Source organism: Meles meles, chromosome 15 (assembly GCF_922984935.1).
Source record: "Meles meles chromosome 15, mMelMel3.1 paternal haplotype, whole genome shotgun sequence".
In the NCBI taxonomy this organism is placed as follows: domain Eukaryota; kingdom Metazoa; phylum Chordata; class Mammalia; order Carnivora; family Mustelidae; genus Meles; species Meles meles.
In genome coordinates, this window is record NC_060080.1 from 49,989,553 (window position 1) to 50,014,295 (window position 24,743).

Below are 24,743 nucleotides of genomic sequence, written 5' to 3' on the forward strand. Positions count from 1 at the left end.
TTTGCTATAATAACGTGAAATAAATGCTCAGAAGATTGAGGTTTTGCCTGAGCGAATCAGGAAGGTTTCACAGAAGTGACTTCTGAACTAAGTGTTCAAGGATGAATAGACCTTTGAGCGCAAGGGACAAAGACTAATATGGATAGATCCGCTTGGAAATCCTACAGACAAGACAAACACGAGCCTGAAAATAATCACTTATCTCATCCCAATCCCTCCCTGTTCCTTCTTCAAGTACTTAGTACTCCAATTTATAGCTTTGCAGGTAGTCTTTTCTTTCTCCTCTTTCATCCCATAGATAACCTTTGGTTATCTAGGCTCAATCACAAATGTAACAAATTAACATCAAAATTTAGTGGCTTAAAACAATAAACATTTATTATCTCTCACAGTTTCCCTGTGTCAGGAATTCAACAATAACTTAGCTGAGTTGTCTAGGTCCCAATCTCTCAAGAAATTATCTGCCGGGGATGCCTGGGTGGCTCCGTTGGTTAAGCATCTTGCCTTCAGCTCAGGTCATGATCCCGGGGAACTTGGATCCAGTCCCTCCTGGAGCTTTTCGATCAGCAGGGGGCCTGCTTCTCCCTCTGCCTGCCACTTTCCCTGCTTGTGTGCTCTCTCTATCTCTGTCTTTCTCTCTGACAAATAAGTAAATAAAATCTTAAAAAAGAAAAAAAAAAAAAAAGAACTGTAGTCCTGATATTGGATGGCGCTACAGTCACATGAATGTTTGACTAGGGTGGATGATCCACTTCCAGGATGGTTTAATTCCATTCCTGGTAAGTTGATAGTGGCTATTGGCAGTAAGTCTCAATTCCTTTCCATATGGACCTCTCCATGGGGTTATTGGAATGTCCTCAGAATATAGTGTTACTTCTTCAGATCCAAAAAAGCAGGGTGAAAGTCACAATGTATTTTATAATCTAGTCTCCGAAGTAAAATATAATAACTTATGGCATATTCTGTCAGTCCCACAGAACAACTCCAATGCACTGTGGGTAAGGACTACACAAAAGTGGAACACAAGAATTGCAGGGGTCCATCCTGGAGGCTGGTACCATGTCCACATGTAAGCAGTCATCATGTCCTGTTAATTCTGCTTCATAAAAAACTTAAATATGTCTTTTTCTTTCCATTATCATCATAGTTCAGGACCTTATTATTGCTCACCTACACTGTGCAATAGTTTCATTTAAAAACAACACAACAAAACCTGCCTCCAATCTCTCCCTTTCCAGATTGCCATCAGGGTAATCTCTCTAAAGTGCCCATTCTTGTTTATTCATTCGCTAGTTATTGAGGACCTACTATGCGCTAGGCATTTTTTTTTTAAGTACCAGAGGTAAGAAGAAGATTAAGATACGGTTTCTACTGCTCGCTTGGGCAGCACATATACTAAAATAGTGACAATACAGAGAAGGATAGCATGGCCCCTGAGCAAAGACACACAAAACATGGTTCCCGATTTCAAATTGCTTAGTCTACTAGGGAAAATAGACGTTTGAGATTGATACAGCAAGCCACAAGGACACTCCTATCTACACTGGATTTTGTGAAAGGTACTGTAGGAATCAACAGCAAGCAAATGAGAATGAGCGTGAGTAGAGAGGGGCAGACCCTCTTGGAATGTAGAGGTTTGAAGACTTGAAAGAGCTTCTTGAGAGTAGACTAAACTCCATCAGGGCAGGGACCACAGTGTGTCCACTGAACCGCAAGCCTAGCACAGTGCCTGACACGTAGTTTGCCCTCAACAAGTGCTTATTGGATAAAAGAGTGACTGACTAAGTGAATGAATGATGTAGAAAAGAAAGGTTAAAGCTAAGGACACAGTGGGGGTGCCACTGGAATGTCGGTAGGGGAGTCGTTGCTGGAATATTTAACTGAGGGTAGAAGTTAGCTAACAAGGAATTATCAAGTTTAGCATAGCATTCTCAACAGAGATCCAAAACTATCTCAGGGCCAAAGCAGAGCCATTTCCTTGGCGCCCAAGGACTGGGAAGACTGTGGTCCTGAGGCGGCCCCTGAGGCTGCGCGCGCAGCTAGCAGCACCGCGCAGCCGCCCGCCTGACGGGGGCGCCTTCCGCGGCGCAGGCAAGCTTCGAGAGAGCCGGGAGGACTAGGTAATGGGGCCTCTGCCTTCCCAAGGAAGTGGGAACACCCTCACTCTTCCCTGCCTCTGAGCAGAGGAGGGCTGAGGGCCTCAGCGGGAGGACGGTGCCAAGGGCGCGCGGGGGGAGAGCGCCTCGCACCGTGGGCTTAGGCCGAGCTTGAGTCACCCTCAGGCAGATTTAGGCTGTCCAGGGCGGGGCAGCATCGACGCCCGCCAGCACCGACGCCCATCGTGGGCCCAGGCCGCCTCTCCACTCACGTGTCTGAGAACCGCGACGCCACCTCGATGGGCGGGTGCTCCCAGGCCTGGGGGTTGGGCTGCCAGTCCGCCTGCACAGTGGGCGCGGTGCCTAGGCCCCTCGACGCTTTGTGGGGGAGCCGACAATGTTTGAACCTCTTGTAAAGTCAAGAAAACAGTGGCCCTTTAGGGTCAAAAAAACCTGTTTTTATTTTTTTTTTCTATTTCTGTTAGTTAATTTTTATTATTATTATTATTTTGATGAAGAAGTGCCTCACAAAGGCAAAAGTGCTTAGGATTCAAGAAATTTTAATGCGGCCCTGCAGGAGGGAGAACCCTTGAATCATTTATCAGACACTGGGTCATAGGAGCTATAAAGGCATAGTATATATATATATATATATAAAGCCTCTTTTGTGAAGGAAGGTAAAGGGGCCCTAACCTATAAAGGCCTAAAGTCAGAGACCTAAAGGATGAGTAGGGTTAAGGAGGGTAATGATAGAAAAGAACTTTCAGCAGCTGCAGGAGCCACAATGGGAGGCCCATGCGTTTGTGGACCTGAAAAGTGGCCTGGGGGTGAGTTAGGGTGGGAGAGGGGTGGGCGGGGGATGGCATGGCATGAGGGTAGACACTTGGGAGGGAGATACATGCAGAACTTCAGAGCCGGGATAAGGATTTTGTTCCAAATGTAACTGGAAGCCATGGAAGGGTTTTCAGTAAGGGAGTAACTTGATGGCTTTCGGTGGTTCAAGGCCCAGTTCCAGGTTTAACCAGTTTGCAGAGAGACACCAATAAGTGGGTGTTTGAACAAAAATGGTGAGTACAGGATCAAAAATAGTCAGATCCTGCTTAGCCTTATGCCCAGATGCATCAGATGCATGAATTGATCATGTTTGAGAGTAGAGGGAAGAGAGCTGTCTCTTACTTCATTTGAAATACAGTCTTGGAATTGCACACAACATGAGATCTAAAAATGACTTGTGTAAGCCGAAACCGTTCAAAGTGATCTTAACAATCAATGGGGGAAAGTTAGATTTGTTCCAGGACCTTTCAAATTGTCAAAATGTTAAAATCTGTCTTACTATCACCTAGAAATGGGAAATAAAAAATAGTAAAACTAGTATCTATTCAACATAACGTAATTTAAAACATTGGAAATATTGGATATCATAGTGTTCTATTTCTTTGTAAAAAAAAAAACAAACAGGAATAGTTTGAACAAACCTTGTGCTTGTCTTCTTCTCATGGTATAATTTATGATCGAGCAAGCATCTTTTCTATGCCTTAGCTAGTTGTCATACTCCTCTCTAAGTTTGGATTCATTTCCAACATTATATCCTTGTGCTTTGAATTTTGTAAAATAGCTCCAAGAGTTCCTTTAATATGAAGGGTTTTGTTTTTTGTTTTTTTTGCTGGTGACACTTTCTCTGGGCCATCTTCATACTTTTTGTCATAACCACTTTCCCCATTTATGTTAAGTTCACCTTCACAAAGTCCTCTAGCTGCTTATCTAGAGTCTATCAAATGGTGGCATTGTCAGCATTCTCACAATCAGCTTTTTCTTCTGTAACTCCATTTATGCTCAACTTTGACTTTTTAGCATCATCACGTGTCATTTATTTGCTGTACTTTCATCTTGAAATGGCCAATTTTGGCCAATTTCCTCTTTAAATTATCCATTTTTGTAAAATGTCACATTGGCTTACCACTAGCAGAGAAGGTAAAACAGCTACACACTTTGTTGTCTGTGCTTAAACTGAATAAGCATCTGCAGGGACCAGTCACTGACAAACTCTGTGACATAACTGATCACTGATCATGATGAGCATCTGTTACTTCTGTAGTGATTTGTGGACTGAAGAGCTAGCTGTGATTTATATTTTATGTAATTACTCGCAGTTAATATTCCATGGTAACCAAAATTTGAACTATGTTGATGGGAACTGATGTTAATTAACTAAACTATAGTAAGATTTGTATGTATTGGAACCGTGCAAACTTAGAACTGCCTGTACTCTAAAATGACAAGAGCTTCAGATGTGAGGGAAGATGGCGAGGGGAGGGAAAGTAGAAGCTCATTCTACATTAAATAATATTTTTATTCTACATTAAATAATTCTATTATTTAATTCTACATTAAATAATATTTTTATTCTACATTAAATAATAATTCTGTCTGGGTGCTGTCTATGTGAATCTGTGTGCTAGTCTCAAATTCAGCATTACATTGATCCCATGCACTTAATTTAAAAGTACAGTGAAAAGATATAATGTGCTTCTTGTTGAATACATTAGTCATTGATTTGGATTTCTAGTTCAAAATTACTTTTAATTGATTAGCATATTCATTCACTTATTTGCTCACTTGTACCCAGTACATAATTGGAGCCCAATTAAAAAATTGCTGAATGAGCAAATGCTGATTTCCACTAACCAAAAAGGAAAGTTTGAAGGGGAATAACTTCACAGATTAATTTTGAGGAACACATTTATCTATGCACTCTTAGATCACTTTTCAAGATCCCAAATTCCAAAGTGTTTCTGAAAATTATCATAAATAATATTATATTTCTCTTGGGCCTGGGGAAATCAAATAAGTTTTTATTATCCCTGCACTCTTTAGCTAACAGGCAATTATATAGAATTATTTCAGTTCCCAGAGAGGATTTTTTTAATCTAAAAAATATTTTCTTTGGGGCACTTGTGTGCTCAGTCAGTTAAGCATCTGTCTCCAACTCAGGTCATGATCCCAGGGTCCTGAGATCGAGCCCTGCATCGGACTCTCTGCTCAGCCGGGAGTCTGCTTCTCCCTCTCTCTCTCTGCCCCTCTCCCCACTCATGTGTGTGCATGTGCTCTTTCTCTTTCTCGAAAATAAATGAATAAAATCTTTTAAAAAAATGTTTTCTTTTATGATCATCCTAATGTTCTTTTTGAAATATTTTATGATTAAATATAACATATATAGAGAACATTTCATAAAATATGAACTTACAGCTTAATAATTATAAAGTGAGCTCATAGGTAATCACTAGATCAAAATAGAACATTGACAGTACCCCAAAACCTCTTCTTCTGTCCCTTCTCATCATGATGCTCCCCTTCTTTTCTAGAGAAAATTACTACCCTAATTTTATGATAGTTATTTCCTTGATTTTTAAAAACAGTTTAACCATTATGTACACATCTCTAAACAATATAGCTATTTGTGCTTATTTTAGAAATCTATGTAAGTGGAATTGTACTATATGTATTCTTTGTGTCTTGCTTCTTATGTTTCTTAGAGTCATCTATGTTGTCATATGTAACTACTTTCATTTTTTTAAGGATTTTATTTATTTATTTTTTTATTTATTTGACAGAACGATAAAGAGAGAGCACAAGTAGACAGAGTGCAGGCAGAGGGAAAGGGAGAAGCAGGATCCCTGCTGAGCAGGGAGTCTGATGTGGGGCTCAATCCCAGGACCCTGGGATCATGACCTGAGCCAAAGGTAGCTGCTTAACTGACTGAGCCACCCAGGTGCCCATGTTTCATTCATTTTTATTGCTATATGTGTAAATATACCATAATTTATCCATTCTAATATTGACATTTGTGTTGTTTGCAGTTTGCAGTAATTGTGAACAAGACTGTTATGAATAGCCTTTTGCTGCAATGATCTGACTTTGTTCATGTGTCCTAGTGCATGTCATTATTCACAGGTTATATGATTATAGACAAAAAATCCAAAAGGATTTAAAGATAAATTATTATAATTAGTAAGAGAGCACAGCAAGTTTGTGAAATACAAAATATACAAAAATCAATTTTATTTTTATATATTGGCAACAAACTAAAAATGAAATTTAAAAAGATGTCATGTAAATTAACATTAAAAAAAAATAAGCTCTTTCTGTGAGGCAGTAAAAAAACAGTAAAGACAACTTTTTAAGCTACACAACCTAAGTATCTAAGAATAAAATTTAACAAAAGATGAGACCTTGGGGAAAAATTATAAAATTGTATATTCTTTTAGATTTTCCATATATACAATCATGTCATTTACAGACAGTAACAGTTTTCTTTCTTCCACTGTAATGCATTATATTTACTTATCTTGCCTTATTGCTACCTTCACTACAGTGTTGAATGGAAGTAATGAGAGCAGTCCTCTTGTCTTGGATGGAAACTTTTCAACATCACCATTAAGAATGATATTTGCTTTGGGGCACCTCGTTGTTCAATCAGTTATGCATCCGACTCTTGGTTTCTTCTCAGGTCATGATCTCAGGGTTGTGAGACTAAGCCCTGCTCTAGGTGTGGATCCTGCTGAAGATGCTCTCTCTCGTGGCACCTGGGTGGCTCAGTGGGTTAAGCCTCTGCTGTCGGCTCAGGTCATGACCCCAGGGTCCTGGAATCAAGCCCCACATTGGGCTCTCTGCTCAGCAGGGAGCCTGCTTCCCCCTCTGTCTCTGCCTGCCTCTCTGCCTACTTGTGATCTCTCTCTCTCTCTGTCAAATAAATAAATAAATAAAATCTTTTTTTAAAAAAAAGATTCTCTCTCTCCCTCTACCCCTCCTACCCAAAAGATACTTGCTTTATATATATATATATTTTTTTAAAGATTTATTTATTTGACAGATAGAGATTACAAGTAGGCAGAGAGGCAGGCAGAGAGAGAGGAGGAAGCAGGCTCCCAGCTAAGCAAAGAGCCCGATGCGGGGCTCGATCCCAGCACCCCGGGATCATGACCTGAGCCGAAGGCAGAGGCTTTAACCCGCTGAGCCACCCAGGCGCCCCGCTTTATATTTTTGTATACATATTTATGAGATTATTTCTATCATCTATTCCTAGTTTGAGTCTTTATCACGCATGAGTGTTAAGTTTTAACAAAAGTTTTTCTGCATCTAATGAGATGATCATATCATTTTCTCATGTAATCTTTTAACGTGATGAATTACAGTGACTGTTTAACTTTATATATATGTTCTTGCAGTAAACCCAACTTGGTCATGATGTATTACTTGTTTTATGTATTGCTGTTTTCAATTTGTTTGTATTTGTTCAGGAGTTTTACATCTAGGTTTGTGGATGAGTTTGCCCCACAACATTATAATATTCTTATCTGATTGTGGTATCAAAGGTATGTTAACCTAGTAAAACTAATAGAGTGGCAGTTTTCCTATTCTATGAAAGACTTTGTTTAACATTGCAATTCTTGGTCTTTGAAAATTTGATTGAACTCATCAGTGGAATCATCCAGCCCTATAGTTTACTTTGTGAGGAGATACTTGACTACCAATTAAATTTCTTCAATAGTTACAGACTATTTAGGTTTTTTAATTTTCTTTTTGATCTAGTATTGGTTAGATATATTCTTATAGTGATTTTTCTACTTTATCAAATTTATTGGCATAAAGTTGTAAATTACATCTTTCCATAATCCTTTCCATGTTTGAACATTTACAAATACGTATGGATGTCCCCTCCTCAGTCCTAATATTGGTTCTATGTTTTCATTGTTCTCCTTTCCGAGTCTCAGCCCTGGGGATAGATGTTAATAGCCAGAAAGAAAGAAAACAGGGGTGTTGGAGGTAGAGAAAACAGTATGAGCAAACACACTGAAATGAATGGTATATTCAGTTTTAGTCAATGAAAAGCTTAAGGTGAAGAATAGTCTTCAGTAGCCTTACCCTTCAGTAGGCTGAAGGTCAAGTCATAAAGGGTTTTGAATGGATCTTGTGGGAGAAAACTTGGTCATATTTTTATTTTTAAGAATTACTATGTACCAAATAAACACTGTGCTAAACATTGGTAGATAAAGTTGACAGGTTCTCTAGTCTTGGGAAGCTCACAATGTAATGGGAGAGGCAGTCGTAGAAACAAATTATAGAATACAGTACAATAAATCCTGAAAAAGAAATAAAGTTTATGAGAGCATATACTTTGAGGCTGAAATTTGGCCTTTGTATCTCTTTTTCTTTAGTTCCACTCAGCATCTGCAAGCACTCTGAACCTTGCATTACAGGTAAACATGGAGATCTCTTGGAAGCTGTTAAGATGGGGTAGCCTAGAGAAACTTGAGTTAGTACCCAGTCTGACTCCTTTCTAGACTTAGTTTGCTAAGCCTAAGTTCATCATTTCAACCAAGCATAATTCAGTTTTATGAAAGCCAGTGATTTTCTTTCCCTGTAGGTATAGAGAATATCCAGGTAGTGGCTGCAGTTCCACCTCTGGTCTGGTTACCATGTATCATGGGCGAAGCACTGGTAAAGGACCCTCCACTCCCACGCAGATTTACCAGCAACCTCCAAGGGTTCTCATTGTGCAGATTGCTCTACCATCCTGGGCTGACACCTGCTCCAACCTCTGTGAGGCTCTACAGAACTTTTTCTCTCTAGCCTGCAGTTTGATGGGCCCCAGCCGCATGTCCCTCTTCAGCTTATACGTGGTACAAAATCAGCACGAGTGTATCCTTCCCTTTGTGGTGAGTATATCTATATTTGATAATTTTATCCTGAAAATAAATATGAGGTTTCTGGGGCAGCGATCACAGTTATTATTACTTACAGTAATAACTATGCTCATACCTCACACCCAATACCCCACAGGCAATGCAGGAGAAACAGATGTCATCCTACACATGAAGGGTTTATGTAGAGGCTGCTTTTAGGCCACAGGCTTGAGCAATGGAAAGTTGATGAAGGCAGAAGAGCCCACAGCCACCACCTGGCTGAAAACAGACAAGCCCATCAGACAACCTACCTCAAAATATCCATAAGCCCTAACTGACCAATGGGCTACTTAACCAGGTACAGCTACCAAAAAAGGGAAAATGCCATACATCCCATGCATCCTCACTTTCCTCACCTTCCCACTTTAAGTACAGCCCCACTCATTGCCTCCTTGCAGGCGGTCTCTCCTTTGCAGTCCTGCCCACTGCTTCCTTTTGAGTGTATTCAATAAACTTCTATCCTTTGTCTGCCTCACATTGGCTTCCACCTGATTGTCGCCCCACATTTGGGGGGCCCCATATGATCGAGAGAGACACCACAGTTTATACTGCAGAAGAGGAACTCCATAATTATTAATCTGAGAGTAAAAATAGGTCACATCTTGCCCTGTTTGACTCCTTAGATGGAGAGAAACCTTGGCATTTACAGTCCTTTGGAATGTAAGCAACCCCTCCTTTCATCCCCCTTTGAAAAGCAAATACAGAGAACTAAGTCAAGTGTCTTCAGAGGTCTCTGGCTAGTAAATCACCCTTTAATTTCCAAGACTTGTCCTTTATCCGAGGTTCTAGCCTTCTTTGATCAGAAAGTCTAACTATGAAGACACATGAAAGTATTTTCTCTACAGTTCCCTATGGGATTCAGGTGGAAAACCCTCCAAGATTTCAGAAGGCAAATGCTGGGTCCGGGGTGGTGGGGAGGGGGTGCTTTTATGAAGCTTTTCCAGACAACTGTCTCTCCTCCTCCTCAAATAAATCACTAAAAAATATTTTTTTAAAAATGCAAATCTTCACTTATATAAAGTTCAGATGGGAAAGACTTTAGAGGTTCTAGTGCATCCTTTTCCTAAGGTCACCATGCTGCTGGGATAGTCAGAGAAGGCCTAGTGGAAAATCACAAATTTAATCTCTACCTGGTGGGAATAAGACCTCCTACCCCTAGAGTCTATGGAAACAATAGCAGAGCCTGGACTCCCACCCACCTACCCAACATTAACTGGATATCTCTGCCCCTTCCTATAGAGGTATTGTCTGAGGAGACGGAGTGGAGGCCCTATGGGAGCTGCAGTAAGATGTGGTGTTTGTCTCAGTCATATGGGGACCCCCAAATGTGAAGCAAACCTGTGGGGTGGAAGTGGGCATGGGCAGTGAGGGTGGAAGTGGGTTTGGGCTGTGAAAGGATTCACCAGAGACAGAACAAAGGAGATAGAAGTTTATTGAATACATCTGCAAGGGAGCAGGGTGCGGGACAGAAAAGGAGAGACTTCAGCAAGGAGGCAGTGAGTGGGACTATACTTAAAGCAGAAAGGTGAGAAGGCATGGGGATGGGGGCGCCTGGGTGGCTCAGTGGGTTAAGCCGCTGCCTTCGGCTCAGGTCATGATCTCAGGGGCCTGGGATCGAGTCCCGCATCGGGCTCTCTGCTCAGCAGGGAGCCTGCTTCTCTCTCTCTCTCTCTGCCTGCCTCTCCATCTACTTGTGATCTCTCTCTGTCAAATAAATAAATAAATAAATAAATAAATAAATAAATAAATAAAAAATTAAAAAAAAAGAAGGCATGGGGATGTATAAAATTTTCCTGGTTTTGGTAACTGTGCCTAGTTGTAAGTAGCCCACTTGTCAGTTATGGCCTATGGATATTTTGAAGTGGATCTCCTGATAGACCTGCCTGTATTCAGCCAAGGGTTGGGGTCAGTGTGGGCCCTTTTGCCTCGCTTTATATTCCATTGCTCAAGCCTGTCACCCAAAAGCGGCCTCTGCATAAGGTACCTTTTTACCTCCAAGACAGGGTGATGTCAGTAAAGACCTAGCGGAAAGCCAGAACTTTTTTTTTTTATTAACATGTAATGTATTATTTGTTTCAGGGATACAGGTCTGTGATTCATCAGTGTTATGCAGTACACAGTGCTCACCACAACACAAGCCCTCCCCAGTGTCCTACCAGCTACTCCATCCCTCCCACCCTCCTCCACTCCAGCAACCTTAGTTTGTTTCCCGAGAGTGAGTCTCTTATTTATGATTTGTCTCCCTCTCTTCTTGTTTCATTTTCCTCTCTTACCCTATGATCCTCTGCCTTTTTGCTCAAATTCCACTTATCATGATATCACATGATAATTGTCTTTCTCTGATTGACTTACTTCGCTTAGCATAATACCCTCTAGTTCTATCCACGTTGTTGCAAATAGCAAGATTTTATTTTTGATGGCTGCATAATTATTCCAATGTATGTATCTGTGTATATATATATACATACCACATCTTCTTTATCCATTCATCTGTCATTGGACATCTGGGCTCTTCCATAGTTTGACTATTGTGGATATATCCACAATATATTGGGGTGCAGGTGCCCCTTTGGATGACCCATTTGTATCTTTGGGGTTAACACCCTGTAGTGCAATTGCTGGGTCATAGGGTAGCTCTGTTTTCAACTTTTTGAGGAGTCTCCATACTGTTTTTTAAAGTGGCTGCACCAGCTTTTATTCCCATCCACAGTGTAGGAGGGTTCCCCTTCCTCTACATCCTCACCAACATCTGTTGTTTCCTGACTAAATTTTAGCCATTGTGACTGGTGTGAGGTGGTATCTTATTGCGGTTTTGATTTGTATTTTTCTGATGCTGAGTGATGTGGAGCACTTTTTCATGTGTCTTTGGCCATCTGGATATCTTTTTTGCAGAAATGTCTGTTCATGTCTTCTGCCCTTTTCTTGATTGGATTATTTGTTCCTTGGGTGTTGAGTTTGGTAGGTTCTTTATGAATTTTGGATACTGGGATCCCAGGGTGGCTCAGTTGGTTAAGCATCTGCCTTCGGCTCAGGTCGTGATTGGTGGGTCCTGGGATAGAGTACCACATCAGGATCCTTGCTCAGCAGGAAGCCTGCTTCTCCCTCTCCCTCTGCCTGCCACTCCCCCTGCTTGTGCGCGCTCGCTCTCTCTCTCTCTCTCTCTCTCTGGCAAATAAGTGAATAAATATAATCTTTATAAATAAATAAATTTTGGATATTAACCCTTTATCTGGTACATCATTTGCAAATAACTTCTCCCATTCTGTCAGTTGTCTTTTGGTTTTGTTGACTCTTTCCTTTGCTGTGCAAAGGCTTTTTATCTTGATGAAGTCCAAATAGTTAATTTTTGCCCTTGCTTTCCTTGCTTTTGGTGTTGTGTCTAGGAAGAAGCTGCTGCAGCCAAGGTTGAAGAGGTTGCTGCGTGTGTGCTTCTCAAGGATTTTGATGGACTCCTGTCTCACATTTAGATCTTTTATCCATTTTGAGTCTATTTTTGTGTATGGTATAAGGAAATGATCCAGTTTCATTCTTCTGCATGTGGTTTCTGATTTTCCCAACACCATTTGTTGAAGAGACTTGTCTTTTTTCCATTGGATATTCTTTCTGCTTTGTTGAAGATTAGTTGACCATAGAGTTGAGAGTCATTTCTGAGTTCTCTATTCTGTTCCATTGCTTTATGTGTCTGTTTTTATGCCAGAACCATACTGTCTTGATCATTACAGTCTATTAGTAGGGGTTGAAGTCTGGAGTTGTGATGCCATCAGCTTTGGTTTTCTTCTTCAACATTCCACTGGCTATTCAGGGTCTTTTCTGGTTCCACACAAATTTTAGGATTATTTATTCCATTTCTGTGGAAAAAATTGATGGTATTTTGATAGGGATTGCACTGAATGTGTAGCTTGCTCAAGGTAGCATAGACATTTTCACAATATTTGTTCTTCCAATCCATGAGCATGGAACTTTTTTCCGTTTCTTTGTGTCTTCGTCAATTTCTTTCATGAGTATTCTATAGTTTTCTGAGTATAGATCTTTTACATCTTTAGTTAGATTTTTCCTAGTTATCTTATGGTTTTTGGTGCAACTTTAAATGGGATCAATTCCTTTCTCTTTCTTCTGTCTCATCATCAGTGTATAGAAATGAAACTGATTTCTGCACATTGATTTTATATCCTGTGACTTTACTGAATCCTGTATGAGTTCTAGTAGTTTTGGGGTAGAGTCTTTTGTGTTTTCCACATAAAGTATCATATCATCTGCAAAGAGGGGGAATTTGACTTCTTTGCTGATTCGGATGCCTTTGGTTTTTTTGTTGTTTTTGTTGTCTGATTGCTGAGGCTAAGATTTCTAGTACTATATTGAATAGCATTGGTGACAGTGGACATCCCTGCTGTGTTCCTGACCTCAGAGAAAAAGCTCTCAGTTTTTCCCCACTGAGAATGATATTCTCTGTGTTTTTTTTCGTAGATCACTTTTATGATATTGAGGTATGTACCCTCTATCCCTATGCTGTGAAGAGTTTTAATCAAGAAAGGATGTTGTACTTTGTCAAATGCTTTTTCTGCATTTATTGAGAGTATCATATGGTTCTTGTTCTTTCTTTTATTAATGTAATATATCAAGTTGATTGATTTATCAATGTTGAACCAACCTTGCAGCCCAGGCATAAATCCCACGTGGTCGTGTACTTTTAATGTACTGTTGGATCCTATTGGCTAGTATTTTGGCGAGAATTTTTGCATCCATGTTCATCAGGGATATTGGTCTGTAATTCTCCTTTTTGGTGGGATTTTTGTCTGGTTTTGGCATCAAGGTAAAGCTGGCCTCATAAAACGAGTTTGGAAGTTTTCCTTCCATTTCTATTTTTTGGAACAGTTTCAGAAGAATAGATATTAATTCTTCTTTAAATGTTTGATTCTTGGGCTCTTGTTTGTTGGGAGATTTTTGATTCCTGCTTCAATTTCCTTGCTGGTTATGGGTTGGTTCGGGTTTTCTATTTCTTCCTGGTCAGTTTTTGTAGTTTCTACATCTCTAGAATACATCCATTTCTTCCCGATTATCTAATTTGTTGGCATATAGTGGCTCCTAATATGTTCGTATAATTGTTTGTATTTCTTTGGTGTTGGTTGTTATCTCTCCTCTTTCATTCATGATTTTATTTATTCGTGTCCTTTCTCTTTTCTTTTTGATAAATCTGGCCAGGGGTTTATGAATCCTATTGATTCTTTCAAAGAACTAACTCTTAGTTTTGTTGATCTGTTCTACTGTTCTTTTGGTTTCTGTTTCATTGATTTCTGCTTAATCTTTATTACTTCTCTTCTCCTGCTGGGTTTAGGCTTTATTTACTGTTCTTTCTCCAACTCCTTTAGGTGTAAGTTGAGGTTGTATATTTGATACCTTTTTTGTGTGTGTTTCTTTTTTTTTTTAAAGATTTTATTTATTTATTTGACAGAGAGAAATCACAAGAGAGGCAGGCAGAGAGAGGAAGGGAAGCAGTCTCTCCGTTGAGCAGAGAGCCCGATGCGGGACTCGATCCCAGGACTCTGAGATCATGACCTGAGCTGAAGGCAGCGGCTTAACCCACTGAGCCACCCAGGCGCCCCTTGTGTGTGTTTCTTGAGAAAGGCTTGTAATGCTATGTACTTCCCTCTTTGGACAGCCTTTGCTGCATCCCAAAGATTTTGAACAGCTGTGTTTTCATTTTCATTTGTTTCCATGATTTTTTAAAATTCTTTAATTTCCTGGTTGACCCATTCATTCTTTAGTAGAATGCTCTTTGGCCTCCATGTATTTGAGTTCTTTCCAACTTTCCTCTTGTGACTGAGTTTGAGTTTCAAAGCATTATGGTCCAAAAATATGCAGGGAATGGTCCCAATCCTTTGGTACCAGTTGAGACCTGATTTGTGACCCAGGATGTGATCTATTCCAGAGAATGTTCCACATGCACTAGAGAACAATGTGTATTCTGTTGCTTTGGGATGGAATGTTCTGAATATATCCGTGAAGTTCGTCTGGTCCAGTGTGTCATTTAAAACCCTTATTTCCTTGTTGATCATTTTTTTTTAAAGATTTATTTATTTATTTGACAGAGAGAGAGAGTGAGCAAGAGAGGGAATACAAGCATGGGGAGTGGGAGAAGGAGAAGCAGCTTCCTATGGAGCAGGGATCCTGATGCGTGCTCAATGTGATCATGACTGGAGCCAAAGGCGGACTCTTAACTACTGAGCCACACAGGCACCCCTCCTTGTTATCTTTTGCTTAGATGATCTGTCCATTTCAGTGAAGGGGGTGTTAAAGTCCCCTACTATTATTGTATTATTTGTGTTTCTTTGATTTCCTTATTAATTGGCCTATATAATTCGCTCCTTCCATGTTAGGGGCATAAATGTTTACAATTGTTAGATCCTCTTGTTGGATAAACCCTTTAAGTATGATATAGTGTCCTCTTTCATCTCGTATTACAGTCTTTGGTTTAAAATCTCATTTGTCTGATATAAGGATTGCCACCCCAGCTTTCTTTTGTTGTCCATTAGCATGATAACTTGTTTTCCACCCCTTCATTTCAATTTGGAAGTGTCTTTGCATCTAAAATGAGTCTCTTGCTGACAGCATATTGATGGGTCTTGCTTTTTTATCCAATCTGATACCCTGTGTCTTTTTATTGGGGCATTTAGCCCATTTACATTCAGGGTAACTATTGAAAGATATGAATTTAGTGTGATTGTATTGCTTGAAGTAATTGCCTCTGTTCCTTTCTGGTCTATGTTACCTTTGAGCTCTCTCTGCTTAGAGGACCCATTTTCAATATTTTTTGTAGGGCTGATTTGGTGTTTGCAAATTCTTTTACTTTCTGTTTGTCCTGGAAGCTTTTTATTTCTCATTCTATTTTCAGTGACAGCCTAGCTGGATAAAGTATTCTTGGCTGCATATTTTTCTCATTTAGTACCATGAAGATATCATGCCAGGCCTTTCTGGCCTGGTAGGTCTCTGTGGATAGGTCTGCTGCCAACCTAATGTTTCTACTGTTTTAAGTTATAGATATCTTGTCCCAAGATGTGAAAACCCAGGACTTCTATGCCCATCTGATGGTAATGAAATTTCCCCATCCCAGGGTGTCAGTGGGAACAATGTAAAAAGCCTAAATTTCCACTCCCACCCTGAAGTAACAAGGCACCCTTCCCTCTAGGCTCAGAATCAGAAGCCAGAGTCACACTCCAACCTGACTCACTTCCCCCATTAGCACCATATTGGGGAAGCCTGCTAAAGCAGAAGATTTAAATAAGATCCAGAGCCCTGTAATACCCAAAATGTCCAGAATACAATAAAAAGTCACTTGTTATATCAAGAACCAGAGGAGTGCCTAGGTGGCTCAGTCAGTTAAGTGTTTGCCTTCAGCTCAGGTCATGATCCCAGGGCCCTGGGATCAAGCGCATCAGGCTCCTTGCTTAGCAGGGAGCCTGTTTCTCCCTCTCCTTCTGCCTGTCCATCCCCAGTCTTGTGCTTGCTTAATGTCTCTCTCTCTGTCTCTCTCTATCAAATAAATAAATAAAATCTTAAAAAAAAAAAAGAACCAGAAAAATCTCAACTTGAATGAGAAGACAACAGGCACCAACACTGAGATGACACAGATACTGGAATTATCTGAAAAACAAAACAAAACAAAACAAAAAAACTAGAAACAACCATTGTAAAAATGCTTCAACAAGCACTTACAAACATTCTTGGAATAGATGGAAAAATAAAAAGTCTCATCAAAAAAAAAGAAGTGTAAAGAAGAGCCAAGAGCTTCTGGGTAGCTCAGTCATTAAGCGTCTGCCTTCAGCTCAGGTCATGATCCCAGGGTCCTGGGATCAAGTCCTGCATCAGTCTCCCTGCTTGGCGGGAAGCCTGCTTCTCCATCTCCCACTCCCTCTGCTTGTGTTCTCTCTCTCACTATCTCTTTCTGTCAAATAAATAATTTAAATATTTTTAAAAAAAGAAAAAAACAAAGAAGAGCCAAGTATATATTTTTTTTTTAAGATTTTATTTATTTATTTGAGAGAGTGAGTGAAGGGGGAGGAAGGAGCAAGAAGAGTGGCAGGCAGAGGGAGAAGCAGACTCCCAGCTGAGCAGGGAGCCCTACATGGGTCTCCATTCTAGAACTCCAAGATTATGACATGAGCGAAAGGCACTTAACTGACTGAGCCACCCAGGTACCCCCAAATAGACATTTTCAAACTGAAAAATTAACCAAAATTTAAAAAGCAAAAATCTTTAATGGATGGGCTCAACAGCAGAATAGAGAGGACAGAGAAAAGAATCAGTGAACATGAAGAAATTACCCAATCTGAGTAAGAGAAAGAAGACAGACTTTAAAAAATGAACAAACCCATAGGGACTTGTAAGACTATAACAGAAGATCTAAATTTCATACCATCAAAGTTCAAGAGGAAAGGGGAAGAGGGTGGGGCTGAAAAAATATTTAAAGAAATAATCACTGAAAATTTCCCAAATTTGTAAAAAGTTATAAACCTAGATATTCAAGAGGTTGGTGAGCCCAAAGAGGATAAATGCAAATAAATCTGTTCTTAGACACATCATAACCAAAATTCTAAAAACTAAAGACCAACTTTTGAAAGCAGAGCACTGCCATCTTACCTATAAGGGAAAAACAATCAAGTAACAATAGCTTTTATCATCAGCAACCATGGAGACCAGAGGAAATGTCACATTTCACATTTTTCAAGTGATAAAAGAAAAGAACCCTTGACAGAACTCTGTATCCAGTGAAAATATCCTTAAGGAATGAATCAGAAATGAAGATATTCTTAGATAAAGGAAAACTAAGAGAATTTCTCATCAGCAGACCTACCTTAACGGAATGGTAAAGGAAGATCTTGAAACAGAAAGGAAATTATAAAAGAAAAAATCTTGGGATATCCAGAAGGAAGAAAGAACAATGGAAAGAATAAAATATAGATAAATATAATAGACTTTCTATTGAGTTTTCTAAATTATATTTGACAGTTAAAACAAAACTTGTAACATTGTCTGATGTGGATGTTAACGTATATAGAGGAAATATTTAAAATAACTGCATTATAAACAAGGAAAAGTAAAGAGACCTTCTGCATAAAATATATATATAATGTAACACTTAGAGCAACCACTTAAAGATCAATACAAAGACACTCAAACACTATAGATAAATCAAAATGGAATTCTAAAAAATTATTTAAAAAACTTAAGTAACCCACAGTTAGATAGGTAAAAGAAAACAGAGAAACAAAAACAACAACAAATAAATTGGCAGGTTGACATATCAATAGTTACATTAAATGAAAATGGTCTAAGTATATCAGTTAAAAGACATAGGTTGGCAGAGTGGGTGAAAATGACCCAGCCATATATGCTCTCTATAAGAAACTAATTTCAAACACAACACAATTAGGTTGGAAAGTATAGGGTTGAATAAGATATACCCTGATACATTAACCAAAACAAACCAGAAGTTGCTATATTAATATATCTAATATAGTAGGCTTCAGAACAAAGAATATCAGGTAGAGAAAGGAATATTAAATGATGATAAAAGAATCAAACCAAGAAGAAAAAATAGCAATCTTATGTGTGTGCACACTGAACAAAAGAGCTGCAAAATATGTGAAGCAAAAACTGATAGAACTGAAAGAAGAAATAAACAAATCCACAATTATACTTAGAGGCTTCAGATGTCCTCTTGACAATTGATAGAACAACTAGAAGAGAAAAATCTACAAGTAGCCAATAGGATCTAATCAACATTTATAGTATATTCCACTCAACAAGAGCAGAATACACAATCTTTTCAAGTACCCACAGAACACTTATTGACCATATCCTGGGCCATAAAAGAATCTTCAACCAATGTGAAAGAATTTGAAGTCATACACAATTTGTTCTCTAATCATAGTAGAGTCAAACAGAAATCAATAACAGAAACATAACTGTAACATCTCCAAACATTTGGAAACTAAGCAACACATTTCCAGATAACTCATGGATCAAAGAAGAAATGGCAAGGGAATATTTTAAAATATATTGAATTGCATGAACATTTAAATACTACATATCAAAATGTGTGGAATCCAGCTAAAGCAGTGCTAAGAGGGACATTTATAGCACTAAATGCTTACATTAAAAATGGAAATATAGGGGCACCTGGGTTGCTCAGTCATTAAGTGTCTGCCTTCAGCTCAGGTCATGATCTCAGGGTCCTGGGATTGAGCCCTACAAGGGGCTCCCTGCTCAGCAGGAAGCCTGCTTCTCCCTCTCTCACTCCCCCTGCTTATATTTTCTCTCTCTCTCTCTCTCTCTCTGTCAAATACATAAATAAATCATTTTAAAAAAGAAATGGAAATATATAATTCAAAATCAGTAACATAAGATCACACCTCAGGAAACTAGAAAAGGAGGAACAAAAACCCAAAGAAAGCTGGAGGTAGGAAATAATAAAACGTATAAATGAATAAAATTGAAAATGGAGAAAAGGAAAATGATGAAACAAAAAGCTGATTCTTCAAAATGATCAGTTAACATTGACAAACCTCTAGCAAGATGTAAATCTACAAGAGTGGTAATATGGCATAGAACTCAAAGCAAACATTGTAGCAAGGTCAATTTCTTGGTTTTAAAATTGAGCTGTAGTTATGTAAGACGCAAGCACTGGTAGAAACTAGGTGAAGGGTACATAGGATCTCTCTACAGTTTTGCAACTTTCTGTGGATCTATAAGTATTTCAAAATAAAAAGCTAAAGAAAAACAAAGGTGATTTTACACACTCACTAGAATGGCTACAATGAAAAAGGCAATCCTGACAAGCAATACCAAGTGTTGGTGACAATGGGAAGAAACTATAACCCTCGATCATTGCTAACAGTAAGGTAAAATGATACAACCACTTTGGAAAATAGTTTGTCAAATTCTTAAAAAGTTAAATATACAACTTCCATGTAACCTAACAGTTCCATCCCCAGAAATCTAACCAACAGAAATGAACAGAAATCCACACCAACACATTTACATGAATGTTCATGGCAGCATTATTCATAATAGCCACAAACTGGAAACAGTTTAAATGTCTATTAACTGGTGAATAGATAAACAAAATGTATAATTCTCACTGTATATAAAATGTGATTATATATACCATATCAGTACACTGAGGACACAATGAAAGTGGTAGTGATATTTGCAGCCATGTGGCAGGTATGTTCCTCTGTTGTGCCATTTTCCTTGTGCATGTCTGTCCCGTGATCACATTTGGCTTTTTCTATCTTCTGTCAGGCAATAGGGGTAGAGAAAGTAGAGAGTTATCTAGAAGGGCAAATGAAGATAGATATCCAGCATAAGGAGACTTTTTGAGAGATGAGCTCATGTACCAAAAGTTAAAGGATTTTCCCCCTTTCTCAAGTGGCTATGTTGTATACCTAAGGCACTCCTCAGTACATTTAGCCCTAGATAAATCCCTTGATCCCTTAATCATTTCATTGGGAAAGGCAGACATTTCTAGACTATAAATCACTGACTAGTAACTCAGGAAAAACTGCAAGTCAAAAATCCTTCCAAAAGAACAGTAAGTTCAATCTATTTATGAGCACAAGAAAATTACTGGAACAATGCCATTACCTTATGTATAGAGCAACCCAATCTTTGTTTAAGGAAAAAATGTTATCTTAAATCCACTGTCTCTAACCTATATAAGTATCTAACCTTTTCTATCCACAACATTAGCTCAAAATACAATGGTAAAAGATAGCAGGTAGGAAATCTTGACCAAGATGAATACCTCAATATATCACTTCATATTTAATTTCTGAGTATTCCATTTCTGAGTATAACCCAGAGCTTTTCATAAGGAATAATGACAGAGGAATCATAATTAAAATATTAGAATTCCTTTTATATCCATTGTGCCCTTAATATAAATAAATCTGACCAAAATGATTAATCTCTTCTCAAAGCAGAATTTTGGAAGAATTACAGTGTATATCTTACCAATTCTTCTATCTTTTCATGAGAACAAAGGAATTATTTAAATCATACATAATCTGCAGTGGAATTTTAGGACTAATAGTGGTCTAATTTGGCTATAACATTTATTTCCTCATCCTTAATAGCTGACATTCAAATGAAATTATATGAAAGTAACAGATACCAAGGATATATTTCATTAAACAGTATAAAAGTAAACTCCAATAAAGATAATAAAATAAACTATTATTGAGTGCTACAGGAGAGGGAGGAGAAGAGTAAGAAAAGGAAATATACAAATTTTGTCATTGTTTATTTTGAAGATTTTTGTTACTCATTAATGGATAGTACTAAAGAAATAATTTAAGGGAATTATATAAACATGTAGTTATAAATACTAAAACAAATACAAACCTTTTTAATTATGACAGTAAAAGCTTACATAGAACAAAAAGTCATATAGTATAGTGATTTTCCAAAAGCTATGAAAATAGATCTGCCTTCACTCAGGTCATGAACCTAGGGCCCTGGGATGGAGACCCCTGTTGGGCTCCCTGCTCAGTGGGGAGCCTGGGGAGTCAGCTTCTCCCTCTCTTTCTACTTCTCCTCCAGCTCTTGCACAAGTGCATATGCATGCACATTCTCTCTCTCTCTCTCTAAGTAAATAAGTGAAACCTTAAAAAAAAAAAAAAAACTATATGGGGCGCCTGGATGGCTCAGTCTGTTAAGTCTCTGCCTTGGGCTCAGGCCATCATAGCAGGACCCTGAGATTGAGCCCTGCATCAGGCTCCTTTTTTGTCAGGGACCCTGCTTCTCCCTCTCCCTCTACCTGCCTTTCCCTCCTGTTTGTAAGCAAGCTCTCTCTCTCTCTGTCAAATAAAATCTAAAAAAAAAAAAGTTTATGAAAATAGAGTATATAAAAACAAATATATCTGTCATATCAATAAATATAAGTATGCTAAACCCACCTATTAAAAATTCTGCTTTGTTGGGATGCCTGGGTGGCTCAGTTGTTAAGCGTCTGCCTTCGGCTCAGTTCTAATCTTAGGGTCCTGGGACTGAGCCCTGCATTGGGCTCTCCGGTCAGTGGAAAGCCTGCCTCTCCCTTTCCCACTCCCCAAGCTTGTGTTCCCTCTATTGCTGTGTCTGTATCTATCAAATAAATAAAATATTTTTTTAAAAATTCTGCTGTGTTAAAAAGATACAGCTGCAACAAAGTTATTCAGAAAGATTGACAATGAAAGAAAGGGCAAAGGACTAGGCAAATGAACTCCCCCCACCAAAAAAAGGACATGATCTTAATATCAGACGAGGTTGAATTTGGAGCAAAAAGCACTAAATGACACTAAGAATGTCACTTAAACACTGGACACAAAGCAGAGAAGAGTAGAGGATACGAATACATAAGGATGGTATTCAGTGCAGAAGGTTTGTTGGAGGGGGAAATCTATAGAAAATATATCAGTTTTGAGTACCTATGTACCAAATAACAAAGCACCAACATTTTTAAGAGAAATACGATCATACATATGTATGAAATCTCTACCCTCCTTAAGTGCTCATGGAATATTCATAAAAGACAGTCATATATTAAGCCATAAATAAACCCAAAACTTTAATGAATTCCAAAAATGTTAATAGTTCACTCAACATTTTCTGAACACTCTACAGTGAAACTAGAAATAAATGACAAAAGCAGAGAAAAAAAGTATCTACCCAATGGAATTTTTTTTTAAGATTTTTATTTATTTATTTGACAGAGATCACAAGTAGGCAGAAAGGCAGGCAGAGAGAGGGAGGAAGCAGGCTCCCTGCTGAGCAGAGAGCCCGATGCAGGGCTCGATCCCAGGACCCTGAGATCATGACCTGAGCTGAAAGCAGAGGCTTTAACCCACTGAGCCACCTAGGTACCCCCTCCATGGAAATTTTTGTTTTGTTTTGTTTTGGTTTTGGTTTTTTGTTTTTATGTTGGCTTTTTTTTTTCTTTTCAGAGTAACAGTATTCATTGTTTTTGCACCACACCCAGTGCTCCATGCAATATGTGCCCTCTCCAATTCCCACCACCTGGTTCCCCCAACCTCCCACCCCCCCACCCCTTCAAAACCTTGGGTTGTTTTTCAGAGTCCATAGTCTCTCATGGTTCACCTCCCCTTGCAATTTCCCTCAGCTCCCTTCTCTCCATCTCCCCATGTCCTTTGTTATGCTCCACAAATAAGTGAAACCATATGATAATTGACTCTCTCTGCTTGACATATTTCACTCAGCATAATCTCTTCCAGTCCGTCCATGTTGCTACAAAAGTTGGGTATTCATCCTTTCTGATGGAGGCATAATACTCGATAGTGTATGTGGACTACATCTTCCTTATCCATTTGTCCGCTGAAGGGCATCTTGGTTCTTTCCACAGTTTGGCGACCGTGGCCATTGCTGCAATAAACATTGGGGTACAGATGGCCCTTCTTTTCACTACATCTGTATCTTTGGGGTAAATACCCAGCAGTGCAATTACAGGGTCATAGGGAAGCTCTATTTTTAATTTCTTGAGGAATCTCCACACTGTTCTCCAAAATGGCTGCACCAACTTGCATTCCCACCAACAGTGTAAGAGGGTTCGCCTTTCTCCACATACTCTCCAACACATGTTGTTTCCTGTCTTGCTAATTTTGGCCATTCTAACTGGTGTGAGGTGGTATCTCAATGTGGTTTTAATTTGAATCTCCCTGATGGCTAGTGATGATGAACATTTTTTCATGTGTCTGATAGCCATTTGTATGTCTTCATTGGAGAAGTGTCTGTTCATATCTTCTGCCCATTTTTTGATATGATTATCTGTTTTGTGTGTGTTGAGTTTGAGGAGTTCTTTATAGATCCTGGATATCAACCTTTTTTCTGTACTGTCATTTGCAAATATCTTCTCCCATTCCATGTGTTGCCTCTTTGTTTTGTTGACTGTTTCCTTTGCTGTGCAGAAGATTTTGACTGTTAAATAAATTTGGAGTCAAAAGGAAATCCAAACTAAAATTGCAATATGTGTAGGAAATAGTAATAATAATAAAATACTACATATCAGAACCTATGGGTTATTAAAAAATGCAATACTAAAAGGAAACTTTAAACTGTATTAATTTATTTTTAATTGCATTAGTAAACAAGAAAAACTGTAAATAAATGAAGCATGCATCTTAACAACAAAAGACAAAAAAAAAAACCACAAACCTAAGGAGAGCTGAAGGAAGGAAATAGTAAAGAAAAAAACAAAAAATAATGAATATGAAAATAGAAAATGGTGGAACAAATTAATAAACCCAAATTTGTACCTTGGGAGAAGAGTAGTAGACAGATAAACCATTAGTAAACTTAGTTTGAGGAGAAGGGCAGGAGAAGGTGCCTATATACAAAATATGATAAGGAGAAAAGAACCACATACACTTGGGTGAAATGCATAACTCCACATGCAAATATAGTTACCAAAATTAAGTTCAGAAGAGAGAGAGAAATCTAAACTCACCATTTTCCATAAAACAAAGTTGCCCAAGAGCTGCCTTCCTCCAAAATAAAGTACTGAAACCAAATGATTTTAAAGGGGAGTAATACTAAACTTTTAAAGAACAGATCATAACTATGTTTTTTAATTGTTTCATCACACAGGAAAGAAAAATCCTCCAAATCCTTTTTATTGAAGATGACATAATATTGATACTAAAACCCAACAAATATTGCACAAAAAGAAAAGCCACAGCAAGTCTCATTTATGAGTATTCAAAATCCCAAATAAAGTATAGGCAATAGAATCCAGCCATATTTTTTTTTCCTAAGCTTTATTTATTTATTTGAGAGAGAGAGCGCAGGGACAGGGAGGCAGATGAAAAGGGAGAGAGAGAATTTCAAGTAGACTCCCCACTGAGTATGGAGCCTG

General features: G+C 38.6%; 1 protein-coding gene and 1 pseudogene across 1 annotated transcript in view; both read left to right on the forward strand.

Annotated features, from left to right (window-relative positions):
* The window catches only part of LOC123925848 (meiosis 1 associated protein), an 84,623-nt gene that overhangs the window by 1,342 nt on the left and 58,538 nt on the right, over positions 1-24,743 (forward strand). The window contains exon 2 of the mRNA XM_045979409.1: positions 8,521-8,812. Within this exon, the coding sequence (XP_045835365.1) occupies positions 8,573-8,812 (240 nt within the window). The 5' untranslated portion in view covers positions 8,521-8,572. The remainder of the gene's footprint in view (positions 1-8,520; positions 8,813-24,743) is intronic.
* Positions 1,372-1,470, forward strand: LOC123926266 (annotated as a pseudogene).